The 25,655-nt window shown below is 39.7% G+C and overlaps 1 protein-coding gene and 1 long non-coding RNA gene across 2 annotated transcripts; both read left to right on the top strand.

The window, feature by feature from the left end:
* The first annotated feature begins 816 nt into the window (after positions 1-816).
* Positions 817-2,149, top strand: LOC125384349. Its single transcript, XR_007223237.1, has 3 exons — positions 817-937; positions 1,525-1,709; positions 2,015-2,149. It is a non-coding gene; the product is annotated as an uncharacterized LOC125384349 (long non-coding RNA).
* A 7,567-nt stretch (positions 2,150-9,716) lies between these two features.
* LOC124146345 (glutamate receptor ionotropic, kainate 5-like) lies at positions 9,717-23,102 on the top strand. Its single transcript, XM_048403393.1, has 6 exons — positions 9,717-9,794; positions 10,201-10,288; positions 12,191-12,515; positions 15,894-16,114; positions 16,469-16,734; positions 22,462-23,102. Exons 1-6 carry the CDS (start codon positions 9,751-9,753, stop codon positions 22,688-22,690), a joined length of 1,173 nt encoding a protein of 390 aa, XP_048259350.1. The 5' UTR covers positions 9,717-9,750; the 3' UTR covers positions 22,691-23,102.
* Positions 23,103-25,655: the final 2,553 nt, after the last annotated feature.

Here is a 25,655-nt window from a genome sequence, read left to right as displayed (position 1 = left end):
ATTTCAGTTTTTCGATAATTAACAATTATCATTTACATCTTTGAAAACACAATGTAAATCTTTGATACGAATTAAACTATTTATACATTTTGGAAAATGAGTATCGGTTTCCTTCTGGCGAGAGTATTTTTTATGTTTCTTGAGCCTTATCAAGAGAAATACGGAAATAGGGGATGATAACATACGAATGTTTAAATCTCTTAATTTTACACACTTTATGGTGAGCTTTGTTTTGTTTGTTTGTTTGTTTAACGCCGCACTCAGCAATATTCCAGCTACATGACGGCGGTCTGTAAATAATCGAGTCTGGACCAGACAATCCAGTCATTGACACCATGAGCATCGATCCACGCAATTGGGATCGATGACATGTATCAACCAAGTCAGCGAGCCTGACCACCCGATCCCGTTAGTCGCCTTTTACGACAAGCATAGTCGCCTTTTACGGCAAGCATGGGTTGCTGAAGACCTATTGTAACCTGGAATCTTCACGGGTCTTTTGATAAGCGAAAGTGAAGACGTCAAGTATTATATTTTTCTTACGTTTAGTGTTACAGACTGTATGACAATTGTATTACTCATTCGGGAAAGGGGTGGGGTGAGGTATGTGTTGTGGGGGCGCATTCTTAAGCATATTAATTTCTGCAGGTAAGTCGGTATCATGTATGCATAAATCAACTTGTTGGAACAACAGTGGTTATATTGAAATCAATGTGTAGTTAAAATATAATTAGTCACTTAGTCCGCTCACGATAAATATTAGCTTAGAGAACTTCTGATGATATGCTTTTTGTTTACTTAGAAGGACGACTCCTTAATGCGAATGCAATAGCCAAAGAACTTTCACCGGCACAATCAGAACCTTCCACGTTCATCGCCGATGTCATTAGATCCTTCAACTGGACATCACTCTGCATCCTGTATGACTCTTCGTCAGGTAACATTGTTTTTGATTCATCCCCTGGCGATAAGCTTTGTTTGTTGTTTAACGCCACACTCAGCAATATTCCAGCTATATGACGGCGGTCTGTAAATAATCGAGTCTGGACCAGACAATCCAGTGATTGACATCATGAGCATCGATCCACGCAATTGGGAACGATGAAATGCGTCAACCAAGTCAGCGAGCCTGACCACCTGATCCCGTTAGTCGCCTTTTACGACAAGCATGGTCGCCTTTTACGGCATGCATGGGTTGCTGAAGACCTATTCTACCCCGGAATCTTCACGGGTACTGTGATAATGTTTATTATATGTTTTTCGGGTGTCTCAATATTCTGAAGATCATGTGTAATGGGGCTTCCACGATGTTCTGTGGATGCTCATGTATCACCCGGAATGTCCCGTTGTTCCTTAAAGGTTCTGCAGAGGTTGTTGGTCAGGATCTGTTTTACTAGTACGTGTTCTAGATACTGACGTATGATTTATTTATATTTCATATTTATCTAACTTAAAATCAACAGTTTGTAATATACAGATATGTAAGTGAAGATTATGGAACATATAAGCCCAATCTACTTGTAGGATATACAGCTTCATCGCTGCACTCTGTAATGGCGTCAAAGACACCTTCCTGTACAATCATGGACTTCAACATTGACAAAACAGATGTGAATGACGTCCTGAAGACTGTGAACTTCATCATGTCTCCAAACATCAACATAGTACTGCTCTGCAATACCATTGGTGCTATACATACTCTCAAAACGGTACGTAAAAAGCACGACATTATCTGGTGCTTCGAATCAGACGGTCAACCTTACGATTGCTTTTTTGAGAGCACCATCCCATGCACGTGGGCTTCCCCAAATGGGTAGACGTTATTTTGGGCTTCCCGCCCACGTTTACCTAGTATGCTGTGATATAACACAATACGGTCAAATACAACTTACCCACTGACGTTTTTCTCTGTAGATGGTATTTGAGAAAACATAAAGGCCAAAGTAAAATTACAATCTGTTCCAACACTCTACATTTGTCTGTTACTAACAAAATATAAAATTCTTCTCGTCAGGCCAATAGTTATGACTGCACATCCAACAGAACAAGTGACTACAGACACCTCTCCAAGTGGGTAGTCCTTGCCGATAGACGTACATTGCATGATATCCGTCAATTGGCTCTGGGTTTGGAAAATGTCCTTTTTGTATCACCACTTCAACAGGTGAGAAGGGCAAGTACATAACAATAGATAAGAATGTATTTATGCATTTTCATTTTGTTCTGGATTTCCTCCATCATTTATGGCCAGGGGCATTTTGGTAAAGATTTTATGACAAATATCAAGTGTAACTGTGTCTCTAGTAACACACAATACCTTACTCTGTTCATAGTGTTGTGTTTGTCCTGACCGTTTCTCTAAAACTAATAAGATAACATCGATATGAATTGATTCAAAGTCAAACTTGTTGCCATGAAAATGGAAAAAAAACAACTCTAAAAATCCCTAAATGGCAAAGGGCACCATTTGACAACCTGGTCGTTTTGGTGCAAAGTTTTATGAAAGATTATTCATTATTTTTAGAGATATGGCCCGGACAAACACAACACTATGAACAGAGTCAAAGTCAAACGTATTGCCTAGGAAATGTAAAATAATATTTACTCTAAAAATCCCTCAATAGCAAAAGGCACCAGTTGACAACCTGGTCCTTGTGTGTGCAAAGAATACCTTTTAGTTTTAAAGATACGGTCTGGACAAACACACAGCTAGCGCTATGAACAAGTCAAACGTCTTGCCGTGGAAACGGAAGAAATATATTTTCTAGAAATCCCTTATCAGCAAAAGGCACAACTTCAGACCCTGGTGAATACATGTACCAAGTTTAGATGAAATCTTTTTCACGGTTTTCAAATTATGGTCCGGAAACGAAACAGTGACGGACAGACGGACCACATGATAAAGATATCTTTATCTTTCCTTCAAATACACCCTCATCCTAGATAAAATTAAATAATATTCTCATGTAAGGGTGTATTTCATAAAAACTTTGAAAAGAATTCAGGTGGTAAACCATCCACACCAGGAGATTTTCCAAACTATATAACAAAATATTACGGCTACTTTAATTTCTTCTTCCGTAATCCCCCCTGGCAATAATTAATGCAAATTGATTCACTGCACTCTACAAACTGAGGGTATAATTACTTCTCAAAATATGAATACCGGCTTTTAGGGGAGGTGGTGTCACTTTGGTTTTTACTGAGTAATGATATGTCGCCAAAATAATGTCCTATGTTTTTTCCTTACAACACAGTTTATCTTTCCACTTTCTAATATATTAAATATTTTGTGAGCATGCAGCTTGTTTAAAAGACTGTACTTAATCTTTTCTTTTACCTGGCATTCATGATCAACAAATTCGGGTTGCGATTTAGATTTTGGACATACTAATCTAGGTGCTTTTCGAAGATGTGCACCCGCACAACTTTACTGCTGCGGAATTAACATTCTTATCAACACAACTTAAAAAACTGTCGATAATCTCTGTTGCTTAGGGTGTAGAAAAGTTATCAATAAAAGTGTGGGATTTAGTACTTGCTCAAATAAATCTTGGGATATATACTGTTTTCCCGTTATCACAAAAATGTTCTGTCTTATTTTCACCGAATGTAAAAGCATGAAGAACTTTGCATGGAATTGGTAAATGATCAGATTCCGTTCTACTGTGTACAGTCATATCGGTAAGATCTTGGGCAAACATATGAGGAAGCAACAAAATAACCAATTAAACTGGTACCATTATGACCAACATATGTGAACCCACCACTTGGATCACTCGGTTTCCTACTATTTACAATATGGATTGACCACTGTTTACAAAGAGTTCTAACAAGGAAAACCCAAATTAATTTGTTTGTTCATCCCGTGAATTTCTACTCTCACAAAAATCATCTATCAAATGCAAATCTTCAATGTCAAAATAATTCTTATCTTTTTCATTTTCCAATACAAGCCCTTCTGTGAAGCAGGGCGGACGTTCATGACACCAAATATTGTCATATCAATGTCAGAATCATACTCCGCTTTAATACAAGATATTTTTTTGATAGCTGATCAATCCTGTCTCTTCATCCTCACAATAAGGGGGACCTCTCCGGGAGTCCACTCAGTTTGAGAGGCGAGAACTCGAACTCGAGCTTGACAAAAACACACAGTTGTTCCAATCACTGTATATTCTGGTGATGTACTGCTTATAGTACTTCCGTATGCACAATGCAACCCCACCTGAAAATCTTACCATATTTTTCACGCGAAAGTGGGCGTGGCTGTTATTACAATGGATATATTTAATGCTTCCGGTGATTTCCACTTCCAATAGTATAATAACTATACATATTATATACGCTGTAATCTTCATATTATTGAGGAAATAAAGAATACCTATCTATCATTTTGCATAGTTTCAACAAGACAGAAAGTCTAAAACCTATTCTTATTTAGACATACTTCCTCGATCAAATATAACTTCCCTTTATGTACATGCTTCTTGACACTGCCGAGTTCCCGAATATCACCCTGTTCATCTTCTGTAGTATCGCGTTGTTGGGCACTCTTGTTCAACCAATGGGTCCCTAGGCGTTCCTGCTCGACTTCGTCTTGTTCCCACTTGCTCTTAACTGTGGTCATCTTTATCTGTAACACATCACCAATTACTAGCTGTCTTATGATAAAATGATTTTTTTTGTGTTTCATGAAAGGGATAAGAGATTTAAGGATATTTCTAACACGATCTGTATTGTCGATGTCACTCCGAAAACTTTATCCTGTTTGAGATGTGTTATTGCAGCCTCAAACACTTTTCCACTGGCTCCAAATGCTGTAAACCTTCTTTCAGTTCTTTATGTTCCTCTCTAAAAAAATTCTGTTCTCTCTTAACATCTCTTGATAAAATAAACTTATCAAAACCGTCTACAAATTCAACATACTGGGGATGTCAACATCTGTATCGTCGGAATCACTATCAACATTACGCTGAAAAGTTAATTTACACCCTCAGGCCTGGGTTTGATTCAGTATCGGCACAAAGTTCAATTAATGTGGGAATGAAAGGGTTACGACTGTGATATGTTTGGATACGCATCATATGTGAGTTAGTGAGTGAGTATGGTTTTACGCCGCTTTTAGCAATATTCCAGCAATATCATGGCGGGGGACAACAGAAATGGGCTTCACACATTGTACCCATGTCGGGAATCGAACCAGGGTGTTCGGCGTGACGAGCGAACGCTTTAACCAATAGGCTACCCGACCGCCCCGCATCATATGTCAGTGCGAGACTGAATACCCACGTCCCCGCTACTGGTATTAGTGAAAGCTCGCTGACCGCTGTTGACGGGACCTTCAGAAAGCACATGGAGCGAAAGGTACACAATAAATCTACCAACAATATAGTATGAAACTGTCTGGTAACAAAATTTCAAGGTTGTACACTTTAAAATATTTTTGGCGGATAATTATACAAAAAGGCCAACGCAGGACCTCCAACACATAACTTTCACCCCCTTGGAATTTCTACTCGGATTGGCAAAGTAAAAAAAGCTAATTTGCCCAAGAAGTTTAACCTAAGCTTCAGGCATATCGATATCCTAATATCGTTAAATGACCATCAAATAGCCATTTCCCTTCCACTGATTTACCCACCTTAACTAGAAATGTAGGATACCGCTTCCTCTGTTTCATATTTTGATCTATGCATAAAGATTCAGAGTGACAAAACGCTCCCCATAAGACTGTATGACAAGAGTGATGACTTCAACTTTCCAATAGTCAGTGTTCCCTTTATGTAATATTCCTGAAGCTCCAGTCTTTGGTGTCATTTCACAACTTTAGAGGTCCGGGCCAGCATGTTATTTCGTGATTTCAAAGAGCGCCATACGATGTTTGCTCAGAAGTTGTTTGATCAAGGTAACAACATTCAAGATCCCACTCAAGCTTTCAAACAGTTTAATGGTACACATGTGGATGACATTTTCGAAATTCCACTTGTACCATATGATCCCATGTTTCAGGTGATCAGTTAACTTGCCTATGCATGTGTTTGTGACAAGTGCCAACTGTGGTGCAGGTATACACTCTACCTTCCGCGAACACCTTGTATTATCACTATTTGATACTGATACATAAACACATGCTCAGTATGTAGTCGGAATCAAGCAATCCACTCTTCTTTTGTCAGAGATGTCTCATGGATATGGAAAGGGTTTGCAGTTTCCTACCTAATCAAGTCAAAATGTCAAATAAATAAACTAGATTTATGTACTGTGACTGAGAGAAATGTACAGTCATAACTACAAATTGACCGAATTTAGACTTTAGCTGTAACACTAGTGTTGTATTTGGTGTGTAGTGACGGCACATTCCGACGTAAGGTAACTTCGTAATCCCCACAATCATGAGGCACAACCAATCATGAGCCTGATTGTGTGAACATCGCACTACAAACATTTCCAAACTTACCGGATATTTTTGTGTGAAGGAAATGCCCTACAGGTCGCGCCCTTCATTGTTAAAAGTAGGTCTTACTAGTAAAATCGTTGATACATTGTATAATAAAACCGACAAAACTCTTTCCATATTCATAAGAAATCTAAAATAATCGATTGTACCAGTCATTCAAAAACATAGAATGTCATTCTAAAACATACCATTTAGTGTTTTTGTCATTTGATTTACCTACTTGCGATGTTATTAACATACTTTGTTTCAGAAAAATATATTAAACCATATAATATTTTGCAATAGGAAGGAGAAGGCGCCGTTGTGTCCACATTGCAAGGTACTGGGACTGCAGGAAGACTTGTTCCTGTCACGTCATTTCGGACGACGGAAGCCTTCCCAAATATAAAGTACGGCTTGAACAACAGAACACTTTTAGTATCGACGATAAAGAGGGTGAGTTGTTATAACCCTTAGAATCTTGGTAGAGCGGGTTTGAAGCAACATTAGGTAATAAATGGACAATATCAGGTTAAACTGGCTTGTGTAACAGGAACATTACCGGGAAAAACCTTCGCGGCAAGTACGGCATTTGCTACATAACAGGTAGTGTAACCAGAAACACGAAACATTGGTAATAAATGTCATACTTAATTCCATTTGCAATATTTGCAGCATTGTCTTTTAAACATTATAGGTTTATGTCCATTCTAAGGAAGCACTGTGGTGATAACGAAAGTAAATAGTAATTTGTCATTTTGGCGAAATAACAGATAAGTGAGTGAGTATGGTTTTATGCCGCTTTTAGCAATCTTGTAGCAATATCACTGCGGGGGACAACAGAAATTGGCTTCTCACATTGTATGGAATCATGTCGGGAATCAAACTCGGGTCTTCGGCGTGACGAGCGAACGCTTTAACCATTAGGCTACCCGACCGCCCCAAATAAAATACCCGTGATGTCTTGATGCGCCATACATCACTGTCTCGAGGTCATTGAAATATGTCAAAACATGTTTTCCTTCTTAAACAGGGTCGAGCGTTTGTTATCGATTATGGGAAGTTTGAGCAAAAACAGTTTGTGATATATTTATGTAGGTTTGATATCTCTTCTTAAGTATAAAACAACATGTCTTGACTGTCTGCCGAAACAGATTTTATTGGGCGTAAAAGGCAAAATAGTGGGCAAAGATTATGTGAATGGATATCTAAAAATCGTGATGACACAACGTGTTCGCGAATAGGGTGAACAAGTCCTGCCTTATTCACATAATTTACATTAAAAGTAAGTGGTTATGTGTTGCCTGTTTTAATGTTTTAACAAATCAACGATTAAATAAACTAGTGTCCAAAAGAAACGATACCACCTGTTTGCAACGACATAAAAGAAAAACTAAACAATGCAGAAGTTTAGGATTGGTGTTATGCTTTTGAGAAATCCTTTCACAACATCTGTACAAAAATTTCATTTCAATAAAATCTGTACAACCAATATGACAAGCCTTTAAAGATGGGTGGGGTCGAAAAATGAACATTCGTTAGAGCACTGATCACAGAAACAACGGGAAATGTCACACCACACGTCTCAAAGTCAAGTCAGTAGCGGGTATGTCCACCGTGAGCATCAATACATGCCAGAACACGCCTACGGACTGATGACGTCAAACGTCTGATGACGTTGGGAGTGATGCGTTGCCATTCCTCGAGGAGACATCGTTCCAAGTCCTGGACGTTGACTGGAGGCACACGGCGACGTCGGATTGGCCGATCGAGGTGGTCCCATAAGTGCTCGATGGGATTCATGTCCAGTGAACATGCGGGTCATGGCAAAACCTGTACGTTGGCGTTGGCAAGGAAGTTCTGTGTCAATCTTGCTGTGTGTGGCCTTGCATTGTCATGTTGGAAAAGGAGTCCACGAGGCTGTTGCTGAATAAAGGGCACCACAACAGGCCGTAGGATGTCATCAAGATAACGCTGTGCATTCAGGTTTCCACGAATTACGACAAGCATCGTTTGACGTCACCACATATGCCACCCCAAACCATTAACCCTCCACCTCCAAACGGCCGGACCTGTTGGATACAGTTAGGCGCCAAACGTTCACCAAATCGTCGGTATACAAGCTGCCGTCCATCGTTTCTGAAGATGAGGAATCTGCTCTCATCAGAGAACATAACACGTGCCCAGTCCCGCCGTTGCCAACGTCGAACTCGCCTGGCCCAGATCAGTCTGTTGTTCCGGTGTCGAGGCGTCAGGAGCGGTCCGAGGTAGGGATAACGTGGCCGGATACCATACTGCCGTAGTCTCCCTTAGACGGTCTGTCGACTGATCCTGTGTCCCAGTGCTGTAGCCGCCGTGGACGTCGCTGTTACGGTGCGGTTCCTCAGGTGTAAAACCCGGATGTAACGATCTTCACGGGGCGTGGTTACTCGTGGTCTTCCACTCCTGGGCCTGTCTGACGTCTGACCTGTCTGACGTAACCGCTGCATCAACCTGGTGATAGTGATGCGTGCGCAGCCCAACCTTCTGGCGACGTCGACGTGTGACGCTCCTTGTTGGACCATTCCAACGGCTCTCTCTCTCTCGATTGCTGTCAAACGTGGCATATCGTGTGTTCTTTTTGTTGCTGTGATATCAACGTGTCTGATCAGCCGTTTTATACAGTTTTTCTGCACGTGCAGAACATGCTAGAGAGGGAAATGTCACTTTCACGAAATTTACGTTTTTTCTCGGAAGTGATCACATGTTCCCGGTATTTGTTATCGACTATGCTGTGTTTGGGATGTGCAATACGAATTGGCATGTTTTCATACTTGACAATTCACTTAGTAAAAATAAATTTTGAAAATAAGTTGGTATCGTTTCTTTTGGACACTAGTTTATATTCTAAAGTCATGCCTGAGTCAATTGTAAGGCACTCCGAAGGACCGGGGAAGAATAGGTCTTCAGCAACACATGCTTGCCGTAAAAGGCGACTATGCTTGTCGTAAGAGGCGACTAACAGGATCGGGTGGTCAGGCTCGCTGACTTGGTTGAAGCATGTCATCGTATCCCAAGTGCGTGGATCGATGCTCATGATGTCAATCTCTGGGTTGTCTGGTCCAGACTCGATTATTTACACGCCAACGTCATATAGCTGCAATATTGCTGAGTGCGGCGTTAAACAACAAACAAACAAACAATTGTAAGGATTGTTTCGTGCACTTTTTCAGATGGTAGTTTAATTATATGTATCGGCTATGATTCATCGTTTGTTATTATGTTTTTGCAATCCCATCAAAATCACAATCAAGTCGACCGTGTATGGGGTAATGATGGTTATTCTCAAAGCAATGGCTCAAAAGTTGAACTTCAGGTAAGTTTGAAAATTGCGTGACTTTGGTATACCGTATATTTGACAGTATATTTGTATATTTTATCACGGTGTGGGAGCTTATAAGGGAGAAGGCCCTGAAGTGATTTCCATAAGTGTTTTAGGACTATTTCAGTAATATAATCACGTTAGTGCATTACAGTAAATTACGTTTATAATGAATACCCTTATACCCATTTGCTGCATATATGCTGTATATATATGCTTATAACGAACTACGGTTAAAACGAATTAAAATTAGTGGTCCCTTTGAGTTCGTTATGTCCGTAGTTTACTGTACTTCGATACTGTAAGACGTAAATAATTAATTAATGGTTGCTTTGACGATGTGTAATCAGATGTGAGTGTGCAAACTTAATCGCATTGTACGTTCCATCATCTCTTTCAGCATTCAGGTCATAGAACCGCCTGATCACGCATGGGGTAATGAAGACAATGGTACTTGGACTGGCCTGATAGGACAATTACAAAAAAGGGTACTGATTTTAATTTTAATTATTGATTTCCTCAGACAAAACCGATCAGAATATATTTGTGAGCATTTAAGATTCATGTAAAAGTGTACAGCTTAAGTCAATTTTGCAAATCATGTGAATCATACCAATGAATACAGCTCTTGTGGCTGACACCAAGTACTTGTATATACTCACACATTTATGATATTGTAATGAAAATATTCAACTTGTCTTCTTTCATTATAACACTCCAAGAATTTTCCGGAGAATGTGACGATTCCCCAACACTGCAGCCTTCTGCCTCTGTGTTCCTGGCAGCAAGCCCTGGTACTCTCCCAATGTCAGTCATCAGATTGGGAGGTACCAAACCTAAGGCACCGAGAACAATGGGGCTAACAACTTCCTACTTGTGATGTAAACGTGACATTTCGTTAGTGAGATCTGCATATTTGCCATGTTTTCCTTAATTTTGTCAGACCCGTGAAGATCCGGGGTAGTATAGGTCTTCAGCAACTAAAGGGATCGGGTGGTCAGGCTCGCTGACTTGGTTGATGCATGCCATCGTATCCCAATGGCGTGGATGGATGCTCATGATGTCAATCACTGGATTGTCTGGACCGATCAAGACTCGATAATTTTACACACCACCGTCATGTAGCTGGCATAATGCTGAGTGCGGCGTTAAACGACAAACAAACAAACAAACAAACAATCACATTAGGTAAGGTGAAATGGGGTTTTACATCGCGTTCAAGATTATTGCACTCATGTATCGACGTACTTGTCCGGACTAGTGGCTAGCCCACTGATATACCCTATTCATTAATAGCCCACTCAGACACAGTTTACGTACTCCCGAGACAGTCAGTCCTTGTTTTAGCACCGTAATGCTAAGCGCCAGGCAGGGTAACAAGTACCATCTTTTAACTTCATTTGGTATGACGCACCCGAGGATCGAACCCCGGACCTTCCGCTCTATGGGTAGACGCTCTATCCACAAGACTACGGAGGCGGTCGTCAACACTGGTGTCAAAAGGGACTGAGAAATCAATAATATGAATGATTATATTGGATTTATCAAAGTCAGGTTTGTTGGCCTTGATACGTCTGCGGCTGTACACGGGCCTATTCCAAAGAATCTTATAATTTTCAATGACGGCCCTCTACATATTCTGGAAAAAAACCCACAAACATGTCGAAGACGGTATTAAAAGGATCTAGCCACGCCATCATGTCGCTTAAGATACTGTGTTTGTTCCAAAACTGGAGCATCGACTTACAATGTGTTGGGCAGTCATATTACATTCATTGCATCATCTACATTTCATCTGATGCAAAATCACAGATTGACGGTTTCGAGATATACATATTTCCCCGCTGAATTGGAAATACAAAACGTCAACGCCAGATAATAACCAGCCTCGATTATCCATTGACACAGATTCCACAGGGTGTAAAGGTAAAAATAGCGGCGGAAATTATATGAATGGAACACTGATCAGTGATGACACCAAGTGTTCGCGAAAATGGTAAGCACGCCCTGCCCTACGATAGAACCAGACACTCCAACAATTTGCGTAAAAAATGTGTTGGTTTGTTGCCCCACAGGAAATCTCCTACCATGCGACTGCAGCCTGGTAACAAACAAGAAAGAATCAAGTGATGGACCAGAAAATCAAACACGATGACACGATAGCGCATTTACTGATTTTATTGGAACTAGTAACGATATCTTAATCTTTAATTAGGTCTTGTGAGATATTCTGCTGCTTATAAAGTAAAGGAAACGTTTGAGAAATATTTCGTTTTCCAACACAATGGGGACAGTTTTAATGTCTCTGGTCAAATATTTCTTTTGTAGCTGACTTAGCATAACTAATAAATGCTACTGAGCTTATGGTGAAACCCGGAAGTCTTTTTTAGGAGGTGGATATGGTTGCAGCTACTTTGACGATTTCCGAAGACAGAGCAGCTGTGATGGATTACCTGCTTCCCCCATTTCGCAGCAACTACATTTATGTCATGTACCGAGAACCGGACGTCGACCAGTACAGATGGCTGTTGCTGTTAAAACCTTTCAAACAAATGGTCTTCCTGGTGTTCGGGGTATGCGTGGCATGTATTCTCCTAATTTATGGAATTACAGAATCACATCCGAGACATGGAACGCCTGGAGATATTGAACACAGGAAAACAGAAGTCCTGTCGAACATGGCATGGTTTATTCTTGGATCAATGCTTAAACAAGGTATTGTCCTCATACTGTATATTATTATTTGTATATTATTGTTATTGTTTGGGATTTAATGGAAGTGTAACTTTCGTAAGCGTTGCACATACAGTGAATCCTCATTAACTTGATATCATGTAGCTCTATATTTCGTTACATACAACGTTGGCAGAATCATATTTTGCTCTGTGGTCATGGCACCTTGCTCGTCTCAAACTACAGATAGCTTTCTGCTTTTCAATGACCCCAAGATCTCCAGTTAAAATCTTTCACTGTACGATTCTCGTTTTGAGACTTTATATTTACAACCTCAAGTATTTAGTGCAGCATTGTTATCAACCTGATGCAAAACATCCCGTACATCTGACATCGGTGGTAAACTGAAGTTGCTGTGTCACCTATTATGTTGTCCTCTTGTCACGTGAAAATTGTGAAAGGGAGGCCGATTATCTCGCATAACCTCCCGTGTGCTGAAAGTTAGTAGGGAATATTTCACTGAAAATATGGACTAAAATTTACACAGAGCATGTTGAACATAAAAGCTACAAAAACATTTTCATATTCATAAGGAATCCCTGCCAAAAACAGAGTTGATTGTACGATTCAGCCTATATCATGAGCTTGCGTTCATGAATCATTATCAAGTAGTGATGATACCAGGTGTTTCCGAAAAGGTGAACGTATCCTGCCCCACGGGTGGCTTCCGTCACAAATAATTGTTCTCCTGAATAAACAACAACACATGATACAAGTCGATAGCGAATTGCATTGGCCATCACTTTTGTCACTGATGCGTCAAATGTGAAAACCCCCGGGGAATTCCGGAGTAGAATAGGTCTTCAGCAACCCATGCTTGCCGTAAGAGGTGACTATGCTTGTCGTAAAAGGCGACTTACGGGATCGGGTGGTCAGGCTCGCTGACTTGGTTGATGTATGTCATCGATCCCAATTGCGTGGATCGATGCTCATGATATTAATCACTGGATTGTCTGGTGTAGACTTGATTATTAACAGACCGCCTTCATATAGCTTGAATATTGCTGAGTGCGGCGTTAAACAACAAACCAACCAACCAACGTCCTCTACCATAAACCTTCTTGAGGCTTTATCGAGGCCTTGAATGTTATAACCTTTATCAAACAACTTCTGAGCAAGAGTCACATGACGCTCTTTGAAATCTTCGTAGACATAACATGCTCGATTGTACCTCAAAAGATGTGAAATGTAGACACCAAAGACTTGAGCTACATTAATATTACTTGGCGAAAAGGGAAAGCTGACCTTTGGAATGTTGAAGCTATCCCTGTTCTTGTCATACAGTCTTGTGGAGAGCATGTTATCACTCTGAATGTTTATACATAGATCTAAATATGAAACAGAGGAGGCGTTCGTTAATTTCTAGTGGGATCTTGAATGTAACCTTGATCAAACAACTTCTGAGTAAAGGTCGTATGGTGCTCTTTGAAATCATCGAAGAAACAACATGCTCCACTGTACCTCAAAAGTTGTGAAATGACATCAAAGACTAGAGCTGCACTGTAAAGAGAAAGCTGACTATTGGAAAGTTGAAGTCACTACTCTTGGCATACAGTCTTAGGAGAGCGTTTTGTCACTTTGAATCCTTATGCATAGATCAAAATATGAAACAAAGGAAGTGGTCTCATTGGTATCCTATATTTCTAGTTCAGGTGGGTAAATCAGTAGAAGGGAAATGTATAATTGATGGTGATTTAACGATATCAGGACATCGATATACTTGAAGCTAAAGTTACACTTCTTTGCCATATTAGCCTTTTTGGACTTTGCTAATCTAAGCAAAAATTCCGATTTATATTCATAAAGGAACAGATCAGCAAATAGGGGAGCACAATTGGAGCCCATTGGCATGCCTACTTCTTGCCTAAATGTCCTTCCCAAAAAATTACATAAATATCAATGTGGAAGTCTAGCATTTCACATACAGTTTTCTCAGTAAACTACAGATGGTATTTGTCTTAACTTTAGACACATTGCACTGAACCTCTGAAGATAGATATGTAACTGCATCTGTAGTCACAACGTGTTGTAACCAAAAACCCATGGATCAAGGTATGAAGTGTGTATGTTTGTTATGTGTAATCAAATGTTTAGACAGACCTGAACACGTCAAGCAAATCCTTTGAGGTTTTGAAAATCCCCATGGTATTAATTCAACTTGTCTCATATACTGTGAATATAAAAAAACCCTCCTTGACTTGATTGTATTAAGGATTTTGGTTAGTCTTTGAGACATGGATTTGGTGGTACATTTGCTGGACCGAGCAATGTCTCTCGCTTTCTTTGAACGGATTTTTTATGGATATTTCAAATCCAGTAGAAAAGAGGAATGGGCATGTCTTCAGGTTTCGTATCAAAGGCGTCAAAGCTGCTTGAAGGGTTTTGAAGTCAACAGCTTACTGCGTCCGAAGCATCTGGTTTTGAGGTGCCAGATTGCTGCTTGTCCCAACAGCCACCCAAGCTTTGAGGTGGGAAGTTTTTAATTAAAATTTCACTTCTCAATATTTAAGTAACCACTGTCGGCAAGTAAAGGGCACATTAAATGTTTCGTACAAGGCGAGGCATATATATTTTTTCAAGTTGAACAAGGGATTGATTACCCTTTTCAGACCCCACCCCCTCTTCGACCTCGAAAATCAAATGGTAGTTCCTTAAGGAAATCAGTGGCAGATTGTTTTGCAAACGAGATCTGTGTACATTTTTATTTACAAGCCAAGCATGTGGAAGCTAGTTCACCTTTCAACTTATTCATTTTATTCAGTACAAGTTCTAATTATTTATTTTCTAAAATAGCATGAGTGTGAACTTGAATATATAAATACAGTACTTAATGTTACACTAGCCAGTATCGGTGAACATTAGCATGATGAAATGTTACCAACGTGATGTATTCCTCAATAGCTGGCGGATGAAGATGTTTACTGTGAGAAAACAAACCCACGTATCTCATTTGTTTCTGTTTTCTCCTTTTGAAATAAAATATGAAACGGTTTCATTATATAATCATTGAAACCATGTACCTTTAAGCATTTATGGGTAGTATTTGATTGTGACTGTATTAATTGTTTTAACCATTTCACCGGATTTTTCTGAGGCATGTGAACGGAACAAGGATGTCGTCTATTCAGTGAAAGAATATGTTTTTACAATGACACAACTTTGTTTCATCCATTAGGCATGTCAGAAACCCAGGCCCCAAAGATGATCTTTGGTTTGACACCACCACAGTCTGCCTGTCACAGACGCAGACGTATATGGCATGGATTTCCTCCAAATTAAGCTGGCATGCCGTGAAGTAAATGAAATACCCTTTGTTCCGGATCTGTATACCTAGATTAATACTTTGCTGATTGATTACAGGTGGTGCCCACACATTCACCGGTGTATCTGGTCGGGTTCTAACATTTTTCTGGTGGATCTTTCTCATTGTCATAACGTCTGTCTACACTGCAAAACTTGTCGCCTTCCTGTCTGTGAAGAAGTCCGAACCTCCACCATTTACCAATCTTCAGGAACTCTCTGAAAGACTTGATTATTCTATAGGTTTACCGATCGAGGGTTTCATTCGAACATATTTACAGGTACACACGTCAGGTTTTTATTTATTGTTGCCTCTCTGAAGCAGTTCAGTATGTTAGTGGCAATATCATAGGAGCCTGTCAGTAATCGTATGACCTTGACAAAAATTGGTCGATAACATAAAAAGTCCTGCAGCTCACTTCAATATCTCAGATAAGTCGAAAATAATTATTTTCAGTAGAGACAAATGATAATAAACAATAATCGACTGAAGAAATCGGATGAGGCAAGTGCAGAAACTATATACAGAAACTATGTCCGTGACACGCACATACAGATTTAGGTCTGTCCTTTATTTTCATATAAATTTCCTTTTCGTTCTAAAAGTGTTATAAATATTGAATGTTTTTGTTCAGAATTCCAAGAGGGATGACATAAAAAAGATATGGAAAAGAGTCAAACAACAAAATGTGACAGATCCTCGAGTTTTCTCGACTGACTATAACTACCATGTCAATAAAGTGAAGAAAGAAAAGTATGCCGCCTTTGCATCCACGTTCATCGTGGATGCCTACATGGCTGAGAATTGCAAACTCACTTACCTCAGGGACTGGATTCTGTTCGAACAGATGGCTTTTGGCGTCCCTAAATCCTCGCCCTTGAAGTCGGAGTTGGAACGTGTGTATGTGATTTGATATACTCTCTTATCACTGAACTATGGCAAATTCGTATTTTCTTACATGCAGAGATCTTAGGCATCCGTAAACAAATCAGTCATTGAAGTATTCAATTATTAAGGTTCTGACCCGTGTTTGGGAACCTGATTATACCTTAACAAGAAGTACAGAAACGATAAAAATAATTTGGTGCTGTGTTTACAATAAAGATTACAATATATATAATGTACAAGAACATGTGGAATTAGGATTCCATTTCCATTGTAATAATACTATAAGCATTGTAAGAAGGAAAGGTAGTTGTAGCTACAGGTAGAGCTAAGCACATTTTCTGGTCTGGAGAGGGCATTACATCTCGACACGTACATTATGACCTATGGCTGAAGTTAAACCAATATAACTGTGCGTGGGTTGTTATGTCTGAAGTAAGACGCGCTCTTCACTAAATGTAGATAGACACACACAAGATAAAGGATAATAAAAATTACCCCAAACCAACTATAATAAAACATGACATAATTGTATTTGGTGCATAATAATAGTAGCTGTGGGCTAATAACGATATTGATATTCTTCTGATTATCAGTTGTATGACATTTGTCAGGATGTTAGATTTGATTTCTAACTTTAAGTATCCGAGTAACAATTTCAATATGGTCGAACATTAGATATACAGATTAACTATCTGTGTCGTTATCGTTCACTATACCGCCTGTATACTTTCAATATATTTGTTTTGATATATAGTATATTCTAAAACTATGTATATTGGGATATTGATAGTGGTCTCTGTGGTCGTATGTAAAGTATGTTCTCTGTGGTCGTTTTCTCCCTCTGCCTGACATGATCTTTGAACTATGAAATGGTTGTTTGGCAAACTCGCCGACATGCGAATCTGGTTCCCATGAAACTGTACCATGCTCTTTCCTCAGCGCATGGTACATTCTTGTACCATTTACCCATTTAATGAAGAGAAAAGGTCTTCGGCAACCCATGCTTGCCGTAAGAGGCGACTATGTGTGTTGTAAGAGGCGGCTCACGGGATCGGGTGGTCAGACTTGGTTGATGCATGTCATCGTATCCCAGTTGCGATGTTCGTTTCTAGTCATGCCACGGCGTTAAAAACAAAAACAAAGAAGCAAGCTAACAAACTTCAAAATAGTCATATGATTGAAATTGATTGTTTTCACCTGACCCTTAGTGTCCTTTATTTGTTTGGGTCGTTGGCTAGTTTCTTGATTTTTCAGATTGTTGTTTTGTGTGTCTTTTTGTGGTTGGGATCTGTGTAGTTCGTTTTGTGCGTGGTCTTGGTAGGGATGTTCTAGGTGTGTTGATCTGTCTCTTAAATCATTATACAGGATCAACCTTTTACCATGCTTCTTATTGGTTGGTTTGTTTGTTTGACAGCACCGTAGTGTCTATGTACAACTCCAAATCCAACTATATATAGCAAGATACCATGTACTTGGGCTGTAGTATTTGAAATGAGCGAGGTTGCTTCTTTTTAATCTTCAGCCAAAATTGATCTTGAACTTTCATTCTGGGTTCTTTGGCCTGTCTCATAGGAATGCTTTTTCTCTCCTAGCTGTTTCTGGTGTTTTCAGATGCAATTTTATGTACCGACTTCACATGTTCAAGATGGACTTCTCATCTGCATTCTAGACATTCTCTTTGTGCGTTGTCATGAAGGTCCGGCGCTGATGTATCAATTTAAGAAGCAGATGCTACCATCTCTGGCTTGTCTTCATTATAAAACATGGCATTTTGAATTGTATGGGAAGAGAGATCAGTCTGGTCTGCTTGTTAATCATGAGTATTGGTATGTATTCTTGAGGACATACAACTGATGTATCCCCGTGCTCAGTTTTGAAAGCTAGTCAGTATTTTGATATTCATGTGAGAGATATGTTGTTTATTTTACCAATGTAAATCCCTAAGATGCTTGCTAAACTCGGAATGCTTTATTCCTTCTGTAATTCAAGTCCTGTCACTGTCCATTTCTTTTCAATTTCATTGAAAGATCTACTGCCATAGAAAATCAGGGGATGTCGGGTAGCCTAGTTGTTAAAGCGTTCGCTCGTCATGCCGAAGACCCTGGTTCGATTCCCGACATTGGTACAACGTGTGAAGCCCATTTCTGGTGTCCCCCGCCGTGATATTGCTGGAATATTGCTAAAAGCGGCGTAAAACCATACTCACTCACTCACCCATAGGAAATCACATGTCTAGTTCCTCTTTCATTAAGCTGTACTAAGATAGAGCCTACACTGGTGCAGCTTGCATCTGTGGTTAACGTGAAGGCTTTTGTTACATCTGCATGATGACATTTTTCATTCAATTTGAACTTAGCTTCTTTCCTTAGAAACTCATTAAGAAGTGCAACATTTTGAGAACCCTTGAACAACTCTCCTATAATAGTTGCCTAGTCCAATGAACTGTCGTACATTTTGTTGATTTCTAGGAGCTGACATGCTTCTTACTGCCTCAATTTTGGTTTTGTCTACCTCAATGCCATCCTTAATGAAGATATGACCCAGTTAAGTGACCTTCGTTTCAGCAAACTAGCATTTACATGGTTTTAATGTGAGATCTGCCTGTCAGAGCCTCTGGAAAACCTGTTTGGGGTGCTTTAGATGTTCCTCAAAGTTCCTGGAATAGGTATGTCAACAACATTTACCAGCACATACTTCTAATTCATCTCACGGAAGACATCTTTCATCAACATCTGGAAGAAGATGACTGCATTGGTCGACCCTAAAGACATCCGGTTCCACTGGTAATAGAGGCTGACTTGTGTTTTGTGTCTGGGTCCATTGTTCAAATCTACTGGCACAGTCCAAAACTGATAATATTTGCACTTGAGTGTCTACCACATGATCAAAATGAGGCAGAGGGAAAAATTCCATTTGAGTACTGCTGTTCAATGAACAGTGATACTCACCCGATTTCATTTTGACCATGACGACATGGCTTCTCCAATCTGAGCGACTTGATTCAATGGTACCTGCGTCAAGTCCTGTATCTGTCTGGAAATTCTTTGTGACTTTCTGGATTCTATCTATAATACGGGAGTCGTATTGGTCGAGCAATACCCGTTTCTATCTTGTGGTGGTATAAGTTGATTTTTCCCAGTTCATGCATGTCTTCAGCAAAGACTTCTCCATTGTCTTAAAAAAGCTTTCACTTGGTTCTATTGTAGAGATAGACATAATGCCCATTGAATCATCTTCCTCATGCAAGTTTGAATGGGACTTACATCTACTTCACCAACTGTTGCACGAACTGTACAAGCTGTTCACTTGATGGTGCTGTTAGTTGGCTTTAAGAAAAGTGTTCAATCTATGTTCCGAGAAATTCAAACTGGAATATCCATTTGTGCTCTGGGTGGTACGGTTTTGCCATGACACTGTGTGTAATTAACTGAGCTTTTTGTTGTATGTGTACAAAGTTTGGATATCCAAGATAGCCCTATTTAATAATTTGACACCTACCAGGTCATACTTGCTTATTAATATTCTGATTATTGAAAAGAAGGTAAAGTGGTTATTTTATGATGAGACATATTTATATTAATAATAATATTTCATGCACTGAATCCAGGACACAACTTATATCAATATCGTTGTGGGCTCTTTTTATGACAGACATGCGTTATGTAGTATATTGCATGCCAGAAGTTGTCATTTCTTGAAAATTCAATTTTCAAAATTCATATTCAACTCCGCTATCAACTCAAGATGTCATAAAGAGAGGGTCACCCTTAAGATCAGTTACATTAATAGGGGTGGGGTGGAGGGTGCTATCGCTAAAACTTCAAGTAAATGTGTCCGTATTATTCCTTAACTGCAGCATATTTACTGAAAGGCTAATAATTAAAAGGGGAAGTTTGTTTTATCACCCATGAACTATGTCAGTCTTTTTAATCATCCAGAAATTTTGTTTCATGTTTGAAATAAAGGGTTAGCTAAAAGGCAACGTGCTGTATAAGGAACCGTGAAAATCACTTCTTTTGAGGCACTACCTAAACTACAAGGTTCCAAATGAATCGATTTATATCACTATTATTATCGTTTATTCACCTCACCCACGCTAAATATGTATGATTATGTACAGAATGGAAACAAGTAATGTTTAGGCGTTATGGGTTTTAAATTTGGTTGCTGACAAAACAAGACCATGGCGGGTTTTAAGCATTGCTTTTAGGATTCTGGTACGCCTGAGACCCAACCCTACAGAGTGAATGTGACACGCACAAAGAGGTGCCTTCAAAAATATATATTTCTGCGATATGCTATTTCAAAACGTCAACGTCTTAGCCACATTGATATTCGTATTAACGAAATTTAAAACAAATTGATGAGAACACTATCATAAAAAACTCTTACCAGGTGAAACCCACCATTAGAGAACACGAAGTAGGTTTCAGTAGACTTGAGGAAATCAACCTCACACTGTGTCCCCTAGAAATATAGAGTATCTATCTCATCATCCTTTAATATTTCTCTCCCGGGGAATCCGGGTTAGAATAAATTCCTAGCAACCCATGTGTGGGTCGGTGCTCACAATACGAATCACTTTATTGTGTGATCCAGACTCGATTATTTACAGGCCGCCGTCATATAGCGGGAATATTACTCATCACAGCGCTAAACGGCAAACAAACACATTTAATATTTCTAGAAAGGAAGGTTGGCTGTTATTAGGTGTACATGTTCTCAGTGCGTTACACATGGATACACATAAAGAAGAAACATATTATGATCAAGGTTTCTTTCTATCCTTTCTGCATGTTTGAAGCAGATTGATCAAATTCTCGATCAAGTCCTGACACATGTGTTCAAGGAGTCATGTTATATATCTTGTGCCACTGAGCTTATACACCATGCACCAAGAAGAGGCAGCATATAAGCACAAACAATGGAGAGCAGCCCAGACATTTGGCTCCAAGGCATGGTCGGAAATATTAGCTTTAACATCGTGATTAGCTTTATCACAGAACATTGATCAAAGTATGCATTCAGTAAACAAATATATTGGAGAGAGAATGCATTTCCTTGACCGAGCACATGCTGCGCTTATCACAGCTGGTGACTTTCTAATCTAGTTCATTGGAAGAATGCAGTCATTAGGCCAGTCAGCAAACTAGCACTTGCAGACAGATTTCATTAAGCCTTGTAATCTAACTCTCTCCTGTTCTTGCAAGACAAGAAATAATGTATGAAAACAAGCCGTATGAGATCGCATTGTGAAAAAAAGTATGTGATTTCAAGGGTGTTGGCATTCGTGTGATATATACAATATTTATGTTTATTGCACACTACAGAAGATACATGAAAACGACGACCGTACATACATACCATGTAATATGTGTTCACAGTGACTTAAACGTTCTTTCCTTTAAAACCCGCGTCACAATGTGGAAATTCGGCTGCCACATTATGTTTATAGTGTTGCATGTGGACCTCGGATCACACGTTTATTTCCTAGCATTAATAAATTTTGGACTGTTTGGTGGTGACATGCCTATACATAATAGCCTTTGTTTAAAAATACATGGAACAATAAGTTCAGATTGAATATAAAAGAAGTAGCCAACGAGTGATAAAGTTGTTAAGGAAATCTCGTGTTCATGCTGGGATGTCGCTGACTTGGTGTAAAACGATATTCACTCCTTCAACGCTTGAGCCTTGTGATAATTGGTTAATTGCATTGCAAGTTGTTTTTTTCACCAGGATGCACATGATGGTGGATACTGGGTGGATAGAAAAATATATGCGTGACATTGGCCTTTCGCCTGACAAACGTCGATGTATCTCTGAGAAGCTTGTAACGCCAGTGACACTTGACGAAATCGGCGGAGGCGTAGCAGCAGTGGCAGCAGGTATGGGACTGGCACTTGCAATCCTGGCTGTAGAATGCCTCTATCATTACATCAGGTCACGGTATGGAAATGAAACATAGGCCTCGTCCTGAATCTTATTATGTTCTTCTTATTATTTGTATTTATGTGAATGAACTGATGTACACCTCACTCACTCACTCACCTTTGCTTTTCTGTGTGTCACTGAATCCTTTAAGCTTTTTGCTTAGCAAAGAGGAAGGTTATCATCCTGGACCCCCTCAGCACACATCCCCAACACTCCGGACTGACCTCCTTTACATGGATGACCAATGGAGGATCAACACTGAGAAACAGATTCTCATTGTCAAGTCATTTTCTAATCGACATGTCTTTGGACTCGACAAATGCAACCTTCTTCATCTGAAACGTGGCAAGGTTGAAGATGGAGGATCAGTCAATTTACTTGGGGAAGGAGTTACTGACCATCTCGTGAGGCCTATACGTACTTAGGGATGCAGGTTAGGGACAAACTCCAGAATGCCCATATCAAGGAAGAACTTCGGGCGGAGTACAATTGTAGACTTAAAAAATATGGAGTTCAGAGCTGAACGCTCACAATAAAATCAAAGCCACAACTACTTAAGCTGTACTCGTCCTTTCGTATTCTTTTGGTGTTGTTGATTAGACGAAACAAGAAATTCAGGGTATTGACACGCTTAAGACGAAGAATCATGTCGGACAATAGATCCCACCACCCTCGCTCTTCCCTAAATCGCTTATATTTGCCAATTATAATGGGATGGTGTGGTTTGATTAACATGGAGGCTCTTCATGATAGACACATTTAGTTGTCTGATGATCCTCTGGTGAAACATGTCAAGACTCATGATGAAAACATGGCATTCGACAGTTTTCTTAAACGAGCCAAGTATGTGGGACATAATCGCAATGTTAATGTTGATTTTGTTGATGGTTCTGTACTGCTGGACGGTTCAGAAATGAGTGTCAACCAAGCGAAGTGGCATATCAAGTCGGCCCAGACTCAGTTATTCAGCAGAAGGCTATCTGAACGACCATATTATCGCGGTCGTGTACCGTGTGTACAACCCTGTATAGTTTTTCGCTTGGACGAAGTCGGCTGGCCTCAAAATTGAACCAGAAGGCTTTTTGTTTGCTGCTTAAGACCAGTCACTTCCCACTCGAAAAGGTCTATGTGTGACTTTGCATTAAAATATAAATACGAAATGTCGAATATGCAATAAATTCAATGAGACTGTCCACCACATTGTAAGTGGGTGCCCATCTTCGACTCAAACACAGTATCTTAAACGACATGACGGAGTGGCTCGGTCATTTTATTACCGTCTTCGCCATGCTTGTGGCTTTGACACAGAGGTGCATCCGTGGTACCACTCCATTGAAAGTGATAAATTCTTTGTAACAGGCCCGTATACAACCTCAGAACAATTCAGGCCAACAAACCAGATCTGGTCGTTTTTTGTAAATCCAATAAAATAATTCATAGTATTGAATTTTCTGTCCCTTGTCACGCTAAAGTGATTGACAAGATTCAGGGAAAACATGGCAAATATACAAACCTCACTTTCGAAATGTCACGCTTGCATCCCAAGTACCAAGTTGTCCGACTCCCCATTGTTCTCGGTGACTTAGGTTTGGTATCTCCCAATCTGTTGACTGACATTCGGAGAGTACCCGGGTTTGCTACCAGGAATACAGCCCTTCTGACAATCTTGGTAATGCAGAAGGCTGCAGTGTTGGGGAGTCTTCACATTCTCTGAAAAGTTCTCGGTGGGTTTGACAAGGCGGCGTTTCCTGGGAGTAGTCTCATTCGCTGTCTGGGCTGTAGTGGGGCATAATAATGCTTATATTCATAATGCGCCAAATCCACATCCTAAAGCATTTTCAAAGCGCTACATTATTACCCCGGGGAATGAAGCAGTGTGTACTTCCTTGGGAGTATACAACCAAGGCTGCCTATTAGTGGAGCGGCTTATTGACTAAATTGTGCACTTTGAGTTAAAAACATGACATTTGATACACAGGTTCTTCATCCCAGTACACACATATGGCTGTCAAATCCAATATGGCCGCCAAGAATGCACAAAATTCGCAATTTTCAGTTAATCAACATTAAACATTTATTTATTGAAATGACATTGTCACATGTTATCCTGTTCCATCAATGTGATCATATACCCATACCGACCAAAACTACATTTATGCAAAATCCGCGACAAATTCCCTAAATTACCGTCATTTTCAACATTATATCGTATAGAGTTGGTTGGTTGTTTAACGCCGCACTCAGCAGTATTCCAACTATATGACGGCGGTTTGTAAATAATCTAGTCTGGACCAGACAATCCAGTGATTGATATCATGAGCATCGATCAACGCAATTAGGATCGATGACATGCATCAACCAAGTCAGCGAGCAAACTAAATGATCGAGTCTGGATCAGACAATCCAGTGATTGACATGCTCATCGATCCACGAATTTAGGATACGGTGACATGCATCAACCAAGTCAGTGTGTCCGACCACCCGATCCCGTTAGTCGCCTCTTACGACTAGCAAGTTGGCCTTTTACGGCAAGCATGAGTTTCTGAAGGCCTATTTTAACTTCACGGGCCCAATTTGTTAAATCTAATTTGATTCTGTTTTTATGAATTTCAAGTCAAGTTCCTGACACCACTGATCGACTGAAGCACTCATAAAATATAATGTTATTACGATTCTGAATACATTATACACTTGTTTATACACACACATCCACTGTTTAGGAATAAAGGCTCCCACCATGTACAAATTAATTAATATCAGATGTTGTTATGCAATAACTTCCTTTATTTATTCTCTGTATAATATTGAAATGGAATAAAAATTGTTTGAAAAAAAGAAAGAAAAAAGACAAACATAATGAAAGAAATCGGGAGAACATATAAAATTATCATTAAGGCAAGCACCTTGAACTCCAATTATGTAATTTTCAAATGGTTTGGTTGGTTGGTTTGTTGTTTAACGCCGCACTCAACAATATTCCAGCTATGTGACGGCGGTCT

The sequence above is a fragment of the Haliotis rufescens genome, unplaced genomic scaffold, assembly GCF_023055435.1.
Source record: "Haliotis rufescens isolate VD_foot unplaced genomic scaffold, xgHalRufe1.0.p SCAF_3, whole genome shotgun sequence".
Taxonomy (NCBI): domain Eukaryota; kingdom Metazoa; phylum Mollusca; class Gastropoda; order Lepetellida; family Haliotidae; genus Haliotis; species Haliotis rufescens.
Note: the sequence above shows the minus strand (reverse complement) of the source record. Positions and strands in the feature narration are given on the sequence as shown.

Bases quoted from the DNA above. Each gene is read 5' to 3' on its own strand.
- LOC124146345 (XM_048403393.1), top strand. From the start codon at position 9,751: ATGATGGTTATTCTCAAAGCAATGGCTCAAAAGTTGAACTTCAG. The intron at 10,289-12,190 runs GTACTGATTTTA...AGTCTTTTTTAG, and splicing joins TAGGACAATTACAAAAAAGG to GAGGTGGATATGGTTGCAGC. The intron at 16,115-16,468 runs GTACACACGTCA...GTTTTTGTTCAG, and splicing joins TCATTCGAACATATTTACAG to AATTCCAAGAGGGATGACAT.